Here is a 13,434-nt window from a genome sequence, read left to right on the forward strand (position 1 = left end):
TTTACCGTACCTTAGGGCAAGCTTTACAATGCTAGCCTTTGCTTTACCCTGATTTCACTGTGCTTTGCAACCCTTTCATATGCTTTTGCTGTGGGATACTTTTATATATGAAAAAGCCAGAATGAGGATAGTAAACCTCTCTCTCTGTTGGCTGTTAGAGGACATTCCTCTTGTGATGATCAGCAGCAGGATGTGTGAATGGCCCTGGTAAAGCCCAGCTGCCCCCCCGAAGACTTCATTGTCTTTGGAATGACATTGAGGTTTAGAAGGAAGTCTCGTTTTGTCTCTGTGCTTTATAAAGGTAGACATGATGGTCCAAGTTACCTACAATCCTGTTAGCAAGTAAAGTTAACGAGCATTATATGTAAGGAACACCGAATGTAAGCTGAATATTCCTCTTATGATAACAAAGGCAGGCCAGAAATCTTTCATGTACAGAGCTCCTCGTGAATTCTGGAATCAGTTACTGCTTGTCGTTGGAAATGCAGCTTCACTGGGTACATTGAAACATTTCATTCACAATTACTTTCATGCTCAAAGTATAAGAAATCTGACTAATGAGAAATGTGTGTGAGAATCGATGATGTTAAATATAGAATATCAGGTTTGTAAGACAGCAATCCTGATCTAATTTGTAGTTATTTTACACAGTAAGACCCAGAGCACATACTGCATAACACACAAGGCATTTGAAAGCTTGAAAGTTGTTGACAGACTAGATAAACAGAGAGAAGTCAACCACTTAACACTTCTGAATGCAATATTGCTGTACCACCTGAGTTCTCTTTGGTATGTAAATGATGGTCACTTGCATAGCACAACACTGTGAATCGAAACAGACGGCCAACACAAACTGATCCATTTTCATTACAGAGTGTGCATCTGCAGGCTGCTGTGTGGCCAGCCCTGCTTGAGAAATTCAATTAGAAAGCAGGCTGCGTCTCACAAGGGTGGGCTTCTCTGCATCATACAGGTGCAGAGTGATGGATAGCAGCCTTTGCGAACCTGAAAGGGTGAAAGGTCAAGAACGGTCTGGTGATGCTTGTATCATTGATGGTGACCTTGGCACTGCAGGGATAGCTGCCTGGTCAAGGAAGCATCAGGGTTTTAAATTTGTGTTTCTCGTGCAGCTACCCTGACTCGCGGGAGATAAGCTTCTCAAACACAATGTATTGATCAGGGAAGGGGGGTTCAAATACAAGAAGAAGAAGAAGAAGAAGAAGAAGAAGAAGAAGAAGAAGAAGAAGAAAAGGGGGAAGGCAGCATCTGTTCAGATGCACGTCACACAGTAACCCACAACATCAGCTTATTTAAAAGATCTTTCAGCAGTTCTTAGTGGGGGTGAAGGGTTGAACACATATTACCTTCTAATGTCATACTGTAAAGACGAACTCAGAAGCAACTGGACACTTTTAGGACAATCTACTTGAATACCCCCTTCAGATACTGCATGTACCATGTTCAATGTATATCTATGCTATATACTTAATAATGCATATATATTGCCTTATCATTCTACATATGTAATTTAAAAAAAACAACATTGTGACCGAAGGGAATTAAAGTGTGGTTTGTTTTTTAAATGTGAAAATATGTTATTATGAAATTTTACATCAACGCACAGAGGGTTAAATCCTAGCTCTTCATTCGGGCTAGATTAAGCCCTGTAGCTTTAAATGGTGGGCGTGGCCATCTCACGATTACCCGCCCTTTATGCAAAGCCGCCCCACTCCCTCCCGGATCCCCGGTTAATACGGCGCTGCAGTCTTTTTAACTGCGTTCACAGCTTTTGCAAGCTGCCGCGGGAAAGAGGCTGCAGATAGTTAACCTCACATGCACTCTGCTATAATACAACCTACGATTATGAATTTAGCAACAGGCAAGGACTAATTCACTTTTTTTTTTTTAAATAGCAAGTTACCACTTCGTTTGGCACGAAATTAAGACGCAACAGGGACAGAAGAATCAGATTCAAAATCCCAAACTTTTGCAAGCGAGACAAAAAGAGGAGTGTGGACAGATCGAGATATTTTTCAATCAAATAATATTATTTTTGTCTGTTGCTTTTTTTTTTTTGCGTCCACGCCCACAACATAAAGATAGCGCTCTGAAAATACTGCGATTGTCGGGAGCCGGCTGTTAAATTATTATTTAAAAGCCTATGCGTTTAATAACAAGCCAATTTGCCTAGTGCCCGTGGACTCGTTGGGATATCACAGGTTAGTATTGTTAAAACAAAGTATATAATAATCTGTATGCATTTATGATACGCTCGTATCCACTGAACTGCAGTTGCAGAGGCATTTCATAATATTTTTGCAGTGGTGTGTAACATTAATATAAGATTTGATATACACAAACAACATGAACTATTTACAAAACATTGCGTACCCTTGCATCGTAAACACGGTCATTGCTGCAGGTAAAGTGTATTGTGTTTTTGTAGACATAATTTAAACCCGCTGTAAAGTGATTGAGTACCTCTTAATCTGATTTAAGCAGCCTGTCTGAGGTTGCTAATGCCGGGTGCATGTTTAGTATATTGAACGTCCACTGGCTATTGAATGTGTAAGTCTTTGTTACAGAACTACTCTGTACAGTTGATATGGGGGGGGAGGACTTTGCAAAGAATTTTCCTCGAATTGATGAGGGATATTAATGCTTAACATTCCAAACATAGTTTTGTTCAGCTGCATGTAGAATACAAGTGTAGTTGTTTTTTTGTATATGCTGAACCTGTAACGCTCATATTATATATATTTTTTTCTATTACAGATTTTTTTTTGAAGGGGGATACGTATAAACAACAAGAAAAGCATCGTAGCCATCGATGCCTGGAATTAATTCAAGCGACCCACTTTATGAAAGCTGCGAGATGGAGTACGACAGCTACCAGCACTATTTCTACGATGGCCACGACTCGGAGGAGGATTTTTACAAATCCACTGCACCCAGCGAAGACATTTGGAAGAAATTTGAACTGGTAGTAGCCACACCTCCCATGTCGCCCATCTGGTCCTTAGAAGGTGGCTTGCAATCGCCTCCCAGCGCCGGGGACAAGCTGGAGTGGGTCTCCCAGTTTCTAGGTCAGGAGCATGGTGAGGAAGGACAGTACAAGATCGACACAGAGGAGATTTTTGGCAATCTCAGCTCGATTATCATCCAGGACTGCATGTGGAGTGGCTTCTCGGCCACACAGAGGCTAGAGAAAGTTGTAAACGAGCGGCTTTCAAACTCTGGGACAGCGGCGCTGCAGCCGACCAGGGTCACCCAAACGACTCAGACTGGCACTGCCAGCACAGGCGCCCAACCGGCGGCTGTTGCACAGAATGCGTCACCGCTTAATAATAACCCGGCCGCGGATTGTGTGGATCCGGCTGCAGTCTTACCTAACCCATTCACCGTTAGGAGCAAAAAGCAAGCGTCCTCAGGTTCCGAGTGCCGTACCGATTCTGGTAAGACATAATACCAAATTAGGTAGCCAAATACGTTGTTTTTAAAACCTGTATTTTTTGGTGAGGGAGTAAGACGTGAAACATGTGCCCCTTTACTGTACAGGGAGTCAGTTGAGTTCACTTGGATAAATTGATAAACCAGATACGGATTTTGACAAATATTTAAGTTGCCAACAGCGCCAAAAGCTTCTTTCTTTTTTTGTTAATTTTTTTTTTACAACACGGCTTGTCTGTTTTGCTTTTCCTGCGACCATATATCGTTCTAAAATATTGTGGTGCGTATAGTCTGCTGCGTAGCTCACGGTTACGGAAGTGAGAATTGTGCTCAACGAACCGGTTGACACCAAGAACAGAACAAGAAAAAGGAAGTTGCATAACCGGGTACGAGAGCTGTTTACAAAGGCATTGATTCTATTGTAGAGATCAAGAGTAAAGTTTGTTCTCAAGATTTTTTTTGTTTAACGATTCAGCATTTTATACTCTCAACGCCCATGTGTCATGTTGCAACCATCCCCGTACGTTTAAAAGGGTGACGCGGGTGTACTTCCACGGGAGTGGTTCTTTGCTAAAATTACTGTATTGCACATTATTATTATTATTATTTATTATTATTATTATTATTATTATTATTATTGCACTTATATGAATATCTGCAACACATATATTCCTGTGATCTGTAAATAAGAAATCCTACACATTCAATGCATCTACTAACAATAACGTGTAATATCAACACAAATGACCCTATAATACATCTGTATTTTAACTAAGTAGTACAGGAATGATTCGACCTTTAACACGTGTTGCGCTGTGGACTGGAAACGCCCAAGAACAAAGGCTCTAGTTTTTTAGTAGCCAACAATAGCTTGCTCCAGCAAAAAAAAACAGCCAATTACAGCAAAGTGAACTGGACTGCTGCGTTCGAAAAGTCTTGAATGACCAATGAGAGCAGCGAGGGGGAGGGGCGGGGGTAGTGTGAAGCAGAATGAGGAAGCGCGTGGGTTCCACGTAAGAGCGCGGGTTTGAACAATCGTGCTTTAAACTTTTTTATGAATTAAAAAGTGCCAGATTCTAGATTTGTGGATCAAACCAACAAGCTGTTTTGATTTTTTCGTTTATTTTACTACCGCCTAACCCTGAATACCATAAGAGCTCTTCCGTATTCTGTGTTTTACTTCGAAAAAGTTAATGAATGATAATTGTATACATCGAAAATAAACCCATACAAAATAAAAATTCGCAGAGAAATAACTTTTAAAAGCCCAAACAAATGTTTTCTAATATTACACCAGGCAACATCCCATGTGTGCCGGTGATTGTAATTTGTAGGTATTGTGTAATTTGTATTTAACTGCTACTAAATTACCAACAATAACCCTTAAAAAAAATGTGCAAATGGGCGTGTTTTGAATGACCAGCTACTACGGTTGATTTGTGTTACTATAACCCGTCTTTTTAAAAAAAAAAAATGCTGTTCGTGTGGGGGAGCTGTACTGTCTCCTCTCTGTCGGTTCTGCTCTTTGATACCCCGTTTCATAAAGACAGGGATGCCCTGGGCGGGACTTGCCTGCCCCCCTTTGATTTATAGCCCATTAAAATAGCGCATCACCCATGTGAAATAGCTATTCAGAGGTAACAAAGGCAACCGCGCCCCACCCCCCACAACCCCGCTCAGCTTATTTCAAATTCAAATTAACGCTATAGGCACCGAACAATGCAACATGAATTCCACTTCAGCTTTCACACTCGTCCAAGGAAGTTTGTAAAAACTTTGAGAAACTCTGAAAGGTTAAGATGTATAATTAAATATATATATATATATGGAAATGCATTTCACTTTCTTTTACTCTATATTACTTTCATTGGCATCAACTGTTAAATTAAATACATAAATACAGGTTTAGTAAAAAAAAATAATCCTGTAAATATTAGACCATAGATGATGGGGTGTCTAATCACTGTGTAATTAACTACTTCAAGGTCTGAATAGAGTTTTAATTAATTGGTTCAATGAAGCCATATGGAAGGGTTGACTTTGGTAACCCCTGCTGTAGATCACAGTAAATCCACTTTGAAACAACAGAATGCAGTTCCACGTACAGTTTGAGCTACACCAAACACACACACAGGAAAGAAAACGGGGAAACAGCCGATCCCAACTTACTCCAGCAAGCACATTTGTTTTTTGTAGCCTCCAGGCCAGTCCGTTTGGATAGACCATTTGTGTGCAAACATTTCTTATCTGATAACTGCCTGACTGCTGTGCAAAACCTGTCTTTTTAAACAGGAATAAATCAATTAATTGGAAAGCTGGTGATTTCCACAAGAAAGTGTCCAGTCGCATTTCCACACACGATCAGAACGCCTTGAGCTATAGATTGAAAACAGAAGTACTCCAAGCCATTTTTAGTTGTTTCCAGAGCCATATCTCATACTATCTACTCTAGATAGGATCTACTCTAGATTGTGTGGGGGGGGGGGGGATTTTTCTGTTGGCTGAAAATGAAACTGCTTGCTAATATTGAACTGGTGTGAACTGTCATACAGGAGGTTAATGAATGAAGCAGGCAACTAATAATAACTGTAGATATGGCAGTTTCTCTGGTGGCTGCCGTGGTCCTTTTTTATAAGGAAGTCTTGTAATAATGAAACTGGGTGTGAAAGGAAAAACGCAAGCCGCACGTTGACCGTAAAGCACACACGTGAAACTAGCTTAAAGTAATTTTTGATTTGCACAGAGAAAACTTGCAACAATGGGAGTTGTATCATTCAACGATATTTATCCAGATGAGTCAATTGAGAACACATTCTCGTTTACAATGACGACCTGGCAAGATGCTCACAGCACACAACATCAAACACAAGAAATAGAGTTCAAAAACACATCATCAATCGTAAAACAAAACTCAGCAGCAACTTGGCAGGCACAGGTGTCAGTCAGCAATGAGTCAACCCTACGGCTAGAAGCAACTTCGGATATACGAATCTTTCTAAGTTTAACTTGAAACTCATTCCAGTCATTGGCTGCTGCAAACTGAAACGAGTGATGACCAAAAACTGTTGATACCCTGGGAAGAACCAGTTTAATAAAGTGACTGGATCTTCAGTAGTACGATTAAGAAGAAAGCTCCAGTAAGGTTCGGTAGAGTAACATATGGCAGTCGTCTTGTATGTAAAGAGGGCTAGTTAACGGAATGCGTTGATATGTTTTTAATAAGCTCGCCTGTGTGTTTCTCTCCTAGAAGATGAAGAGATTGACGTGGTGACCGTGGAGAGCAAGCAGAACAGGAGGAAGCCGGTGACGATCACGGTGAGAGCCGACCCCCTCGACCCCTGCATGAAACGCTTCCACATCTCCATCCACCAGCAGCAGCACAACTACGCGGCCCCCTCTCCGGACATCTACCCCGACCCGGAGCCCCAGCCCAAGAGGATCAAACAGGAGCCGCTCACCCCTCCCCCGGAGGAGCCGGACTTCAGACCCGCGCTGCTGCAGAGACGGCACAGCTCCAAGCCTGCCAGCCCGCAGAGCTCCGACACGGAGGACACCGACAAGAGGAAGACTCACAACTATCTGGAACGCAAGCGGCGCAACGACCTCCGATCCAGGTTCCTGGCCCTGCGGGACCAGATCCCAGACCTGGCGGACTGCCCCAAGACCCCCAAAGTGGTCATCCTCACCAAGGCCACGGAGTACCTGAAGGTGCTTCACACCAGCGAGAAGCACAAGACGCAGGAGAGGAAGCAGCTCAAGTGCCGGCAACAGCAGCTCTTGCGGAAGCTTACAAAATTGAAACGATCTTAAAAACCAGACCACCTTCTGTAAAGGGGGGAGAGGGAGGCTTGACACAAATACCTTAGTGGTATGACTTTTTTTTTGTTTTTGTTGCACATTTTACTTCAACACAGGAGTTGACACGGTGGTAGACTGCAGCAGACAAAAATGGACTGCGTATCCTAGATTGCTTTGCAGCCAAAGCACATGACCCATGGGTGGGTGAGGGCGGGTGGAGGTGGTTTTTCAGATCAGCCCATATTCTGTGTCAGAATCTTCTTCTGCTCCATGTATCCTGTATATATAAAGTGTAAAAAGTGGTGTTGCCTTCTTCAGTAGGCAGTTCCCATTGCTGCATTTTAAAACTGTGAATGGCAGTTACGTCCACGGGAGAGTTGTAAATATTGTAAAATGGCAAACCTGCCTGGTCTGCCTTCCATGTTGAAGTCCGTTTCCACTAGAGAGAGTTGCCAGGTATTTGCCTATTAGTGGAGACTGATAGGCACTGCTCACTTCAGATGTGCTGTGTAAATAGTTAGTGTACATGGCTGCGAATGATTGATTGTGTTGTAGAGACTACTGTAAATAATAATCCTTCAGTTCAGGAACCAAAAGCAAGACATTTTTTTGTTTTTTTTCTTTGTTTTGTGTGCGTTCCCCCAGGATATCTCAGAGCTTTTATATTTTTGTTATCTAAAAATAAAAGAATAAAAAACACTACTGTACTTTACTGTAACACACTCTAGTCACTTTGTGATACTGTCTTCACTGCCTGTCATTTTTGGGATTTATATATATACAGTATCTGAAAAGAGAATTTTATACTATTTTTTTTTTACAGAATTAAGTTTGTAAAAAGTTTAAGGTTTTTGTTTATAAAATTGTATAAAGAGCAGTGCAGTCTGTGCTGGACAATGTCTGTACCCTACTGGCTCAATCCCTGTTGCATCACAGGGCTGAATGCGTTAATTGCCACGCTGATGAATGCATGTAGATTGCAATTGCAATGCATTCACAGGTGGACCGAGGCTTTCTGCGTAAAGCAGCCCTGTGTTTTTAAAGTATTGGTTTGCCAAAGAACCGTAACGTATTTGTGCAGCAATTAAGTAAATTGTGGTGGAAAGCAAAAAGTGAGTAAAACGTTTGTTTGCCTTTGCATGATCTTAATCTGTTTGTGGGGAGGAAAAACAAAATGCAGGTTGTGCTTTGTAAGGGATTTGTTTAAGCCAGTCGGCACAACAGGGTTTAGTTCTGACGAGAGCTCACTCGGAATTGGCAGGTCTAATGTAGACTCAGAAAGCAAACTGCACCCCCCCCCCCCACTCCCCCCACCTGGAGTCGCCTTCCAATTGATCGTGGGGCCTGGTCAAACCAAATCAACATTCTGTCCTGAAGGCACTAAAACATGCCAGTCGTTTACTGCTCAGTGGGACTAAGGAAGTAGATTTTGGACTGGCCATTCTAGAAGTGTGTTTAGGAAGCTCCTTGCTGTTCAGCTGAAATGTCACCAGGATCATCTTGCCTCACACACCTGTTACCTTTTTTTTTATTTGTATACCCCCTTTTGAACTGGTCCAGTGAACCTGGATATGGACTAACATCTCTTGGTACGACAGCGGGGGTGCTTTGGGATGGAATTGGGGGGGGTGGGGTAGTTCTCTTTTTTGTTTTGGCTTGTATTGTCCAGCGCATACCGACCTGTCTTTCACAATGTATATATAAAAAAAAAAAAAAAAAAAAAAAAAAGCTTTATGAATGACTGATCTCTCCAGATTTAGCACTTTGTGTTTCAGTACCTCAGAAAATAAAATTAAATTGAGTTTGAAAATAAAATGCAAACGTCTGTCTTTTTTTTTTTGTATTTATTTATTGTTCGGCAAATAATCATACTTCTTGTTTACCATTCCTGAGAAGTCTTTCTTTCTTCTAGAAGATTGTTTTTCTGCACTCTGTCTTCTCCAAGTGTCTCTTTTTTCTTTGTTCTAAATGTTATAATTTGAACATAAGGCAATAAAGCATTTGTTTACATTGCACTGTTAGTACAACACTACTGTCAGCATCCTCTACTCTGCCTGAAAGCTGAGCACCTGCTTACAATGAATCCATCCCAGCAGTGACTAGACCCTCCTGCATTAATGATAAACACAGCAAGTAATAAGTGAAAATGAGCAGGGAGACACACCAGAGACACTTCCCTTTTAATCAGCTGGAGTAGGAGTGATGACTAGACTCTTACTGACCTAATGATTAAAGTGTAGTATCATTGCAGCGCATTACAGAGCCCATCCTGCGAAGTGCTGAAAGCAGACATGCCAAGACTCTTGTTTTAGGAACTCTTCTGTCCAGCAGTCTCACCTCGAAAAGTTTGGAAACGACAAGGGGATATTGCAATAATCTTATTCCTAATGCACTGCAGCTCTGTAAATGCGTGTCTTGTTTAGTGCTGAGTAGCTAATGTCAATGTGCTGTATTCCTGCATACTTTATGCCTGCAATATTATAATGATGACAGATCATAATAAATTAAATACTACACTGCTGAAATGAAGACTCTCATTATGAGATGTGGAGAACAGTGTTTTAGTGGAAGCCTAGAATATAGTCTCAGTATAGTTCACTGGGTTCATTTCTGAGCAGAATTCCTGGGGAAGTCTCATACCTTCAGGCAGCAGCCACTGTTTAGATTCAGAAGTGCTGCCCATCACACTGATTTGTGAGTGGGTGTACAAACCTGATACTCTCCTGCAGACCATTTGTGTTGTTGTTTCCAAGGAAACGCACTTGTCTCATCGCTGTATTAACAGCACCGTCAATTGAAATGCTCAGATCTGCCAGTTTCTATAGTAACTACTTCTCTCTCTCTGGTTTAAAAGCACAACCTTTATATGTTTCGAAAGCCTGGTAGCTTTGCAGAGTTACAAGCTAGTCAAAGAGTGTGACAAAACGAATGGGGTGTTTTTTGTTATTGATTTAAAATAAAACAAAACAATAAAACTTGCATACTGTAATCAAATGTTTACACAGACATATATATATATATATATATATATATATATATATATATATATATATATATATATATATATTTGAAAAAAGGAAAACGGATTTGTTCCAAAAGGAGCAACAGAAAAACTGGATAATTGATCAAACTTGATATGATTTATGATTTATATTGTATGTATTGCTAATTTACAGTTGCGTTTGTCATAAATTAACCATATGGAAATGTAAACAGGCATTGTAAATTAGTGAATAGCAAAGAGATTCGGGGTAGACGTCAAATACACTAATTTATTTCCATCATGATGAGAACGCAACATCATGTCCACGTTTCTATGGTAACTGTTCCCAGGGCTCTCTCCGTCCTCCCTCGTTGTCTCCTTGCATGTTCAACGATGGCTGCGGCGGCGGCTGTGCATCACACGCTGAAGCAAAGCGTCCTGCCGCCTCTAGTCGTGATACTGGGAGCCACAGGCACCGGGAAGTCCAAGCTGGCTATCGAAATCGGTCGCCGGCTGCGAGGAGAGATTATCAGCGCTGATTCCATGCAGGTTAGTGGAGTGTAACAACGAGCAATCAAAGAAAACACGTGAAAGGCCCGATACGCCTGGGGCTCGCTTAGGAGAGGTAACCGGAAGAGACGCCGCACTGGAGGAGAGGAGGTACCGCAAGTTTAGTTTAGTAAACGTTTCTCTGGTCTGTGACACCCAAGTCGTAACACTCCTAGTACTTGTGAATAAGCAGATTGACATCAAGGGAAAGTACCTGTATATAGTCTTCTTTAAAAGATATAAAAAACGTTCCTATTAAATGTCCGTTTTGATTTAAATAAAGCTAACTGCTACAGTACAGTATGCTGCATAGTGTATGAAGTACATTAGCGCTATCTCTAATCACGGTCCCATACTATACTGTTATGCTGAGCGCACAACAGCAGGCTTACTGTCGATAAGATAGTGTGAGATGCCTCTTATGGAAGTTTACTATAGTAAAAACATACCAAAGTGTAGGAAAGCAAAGTGAAAATCTGTAAAGCATTGCAAAGCCCCTAGAGGTATGGTAAAGCAGGTATGGTATAGTTAGTGAGACTTCCAGCTGTGACGTGAGGGGTGGGTCTGCCCCACATACAGTAGGGGTATATTTTCAGGGGCTTTCCATTTGCACTGTTTTGTTTACTGGCAAGCCCACAAACTTTTCTTATTTCTGTTCAGGGATTTGTATCTGAAAACTGAACACAGAAATTTACCCTGTTGTGTAGAGGTTAAGGAGGGGTTTCCTGTAACTGTCAGCAGTACTTTGCATTTTGCTCAACATAGATTAAAAAGATAGCAATCCTATAGACTATAACAAGGTGAAGAAAAAAAAAACAAGCTTGCCTTTTAACCTTTTTTTCATTTCTTACTTTCAGATGTATATTAGGTATATATAAATAAATACATAAATAAATAAGAAGCAGCCTCTTATCTCAAAAGACTTATCTTTCTTTTTACATATTCCCCATCTCTAATTGACATCTCCTCTAATCTGCTGCCAGATCACATTCTTCGCTCATTGACAGAAAGGCTTTCCATTGCTCCAGGTATGCTGATGATCAGAGTGGCAGTGTCATGCCAAGTGGCTGAGATACAGGCTGTGCTCTGTGGGGTGTGGGGGTAGGGGGGTCAAACTGGAGGGGGACCACCTGCTGACCTGAGAAGCACAGCGATCTGAAATGACCCAAAGCCTTCATTTTTGTTAAGCAATAGTTTGCTCCATTTATTTATTTTTTTTAAAAGCAACTTTGTTACAGACATGATTTATTACATCAATTTGAATGTGGATGCTTTATTTTTTTTTCTGCTTGCATGCCATATCCACGATCCCTTGCCACTGTTAGTTTGGGGGTCGTGATGGTAAAGCTGGTCTCTCCCTGCGGTTACTTGAACCCCTGCTGTTCTTGCTTCACAGGTACCTTCAATTATTAAAGGATATTTTATGCAGGACCCACAGAGCGACAGAATCTGATTCACAGGGAAGTTCTTCCTCCATTTAGGAGGGCTTAGGGAGAAGGGAAGGTTTGAGTGACTTCAGTTAGACAAAGATAAGCTAAAGGGTTTACCAAGTGCAGACAGACCATGTATGTATGTATATATGTATTTATGTACTTAATGTATGTATGTATGCATGTTACCCAGTCCGTTAATCCAAACTGCTTTGGCGACCGTAGTTTTGATTGGATTATCTGGATGTTTCGGACAATTGAAGGTTGCTTTGAATGTACTTTAACTGGAGAGTTTCTGGAAGAAAATAAAAATGAGAAGCATGTATGTATTATTACTTGCATTGGAATTTCTAAGGGGTAAGCTTACTAAAGATTTCTAAAAGACCTTGGTTTATCTTTCACATAGTATCACCCGCTTCTCGTATTGAATGGCTCTTTTGCAGATCAAAGCTTTGTGATGGATGGAGACTGAACTCCAACCTTTCACCCCTTGAGAAAAAGGGTGTTCCTTCAAGGGCCGGGTTGCAGCGAGGCAGACATAGTGAGGGGAAGCTCACATTGCTGTGGATCTGCTCCTGTGGATAAACAGAGGGCTTCAGTTTCATGAGCACGTTAATACATCACAAAAAAAGGAAACCCTCCTCTTTTCATAGCTGTTTCATTGTGCTTGTAGTAGCCCCCAAAGAGGCGTGCAGCCCTATTGTCTGAGCTCACCCCTGTCTCTCCCACTCTCCCAGTGCAGTAGAGAGAGTGTGAAAGGAGGCTGATCGCTGGTCTCATGTGCGAGGTCCCCTCCCACCCCACATCTCAGGCACTATTCCCATCTCCATGGGGGCAAAGGGGATTTAAATAGCCATTGAAGGCCACACAATGGAAGTGCTGAAGAATTTGTGGGATCTTCCTACTTGAAGTAACAAATTCTGGGAAATCTGTTGTGAAGGATGAGTGGGGTTATATTTTAGAGGTGGAGGAGGACTATGAAAAAACAATATATGTGCATTCAGATTTTTCCAAGTATATATTTAGAATGGAAATGTTTGTATCCCAATTTTTTTTGGTATCTCTTTTGTATCAACACTGTCATTGTTAAGTGAGACACTTGCTTCCTTGTAGACGGCAGTGAGGGGCTGTAGGAATTGTTAGGGTCATTGGAAACATAAAACCTCAATACATGTTGTGTGCTGTTTTGTGGTGTGGTGTGTCTCTGTGTTACTTCATGTGAAC

At 41.4% G+C, this 13,434-nt stretch overlaps 2 protein-coding genes across 13 annotated transcripts in view; both read left to right on the forward strand.

Moving 5' to 3' along the window:
• The first annotated feature begins 1,742 nt into the window (after window positions 1-1,742).
• LOC117963975 (protein L-Myc-1b-like) lies at window positions 1,743-9,063 on the forward strand. Of its 6 annotated transcripts, none has more exons than XM_034906065.2 (3): window positions 1,743-2,219; window positions 2,776-3,455; window positions 6,698-9,063. In XM_034906065.2, exons 2-3 carry the CDS (start codon window positions 2,831-2,833, stop codon window positions 7,258-7,260), a joined length of 1,188 nt encoding a protein of 395 aa, XP_034761956.2. In that variant the 5' UTR covers window positions 1,743-2,219; window positions 2,776-2,830; the 3' UTR covers window positions 7,261-9,063. The 6 variants fall into 6 exon arrangements, with proteins under 6 accessions (XP_034761956.2, XP_058855734.1, XP_058855732.1 ...); XM_058999751.1 differs by having other exon boundaries at window positions 6,701-9,063; XM_058999749.1 differs by having other exon boundaries at window positions 2,790-3,455.
• A 1,481-nt stretch (window positions 9,064-10,544) lies between these two features.
• LOC117413624 (tRNA dimethylallyltransferase-like) overlaps window positions 10,545-13,434 on the forward strand; it is a 28,643-nt gene continuing 25,753 nt past the window's right edge. For 4 of the 7 annotated variants that reach the window (XM_058999710.1, XM_058999708.1, XM_058999712.1 and 1 more), the window contains exon 1: window positions 10,547-10,780. In XM_058999710.1, the coding sequence (XP_058855693.1) occupies window positions 10,565-10,780 (216 nt within the window). In that variant the 5' untranslated portion in view covers window positions 10,547-10,564. Of the gene's footprint in view, window positions 10,781-10,801; window positions 10,892-13,434 lie in introns of those variants that run through there. The other 3 variants (XM_058999711.1, XM_058999709.1, XM_058999714.1) reach the window with 3 other exon arrangements.

The sequence above is a fragment of the Acipenser ruthenus genome, chromosome 25, assembly GCF_902713425.1.
Source record: "Acipenser ruthenus chromosome 25, fAciRut3.2 maternal haplotype, whole genome shotgun sequence".
Classification (NCBI taxonomy): domain Eukaryota; kingdom Metazoa; phylum Chordata; class Actinopteri; order Acipenseriformes; family Acipenseridae; genus Acipenser; species Acipenser ruthenus.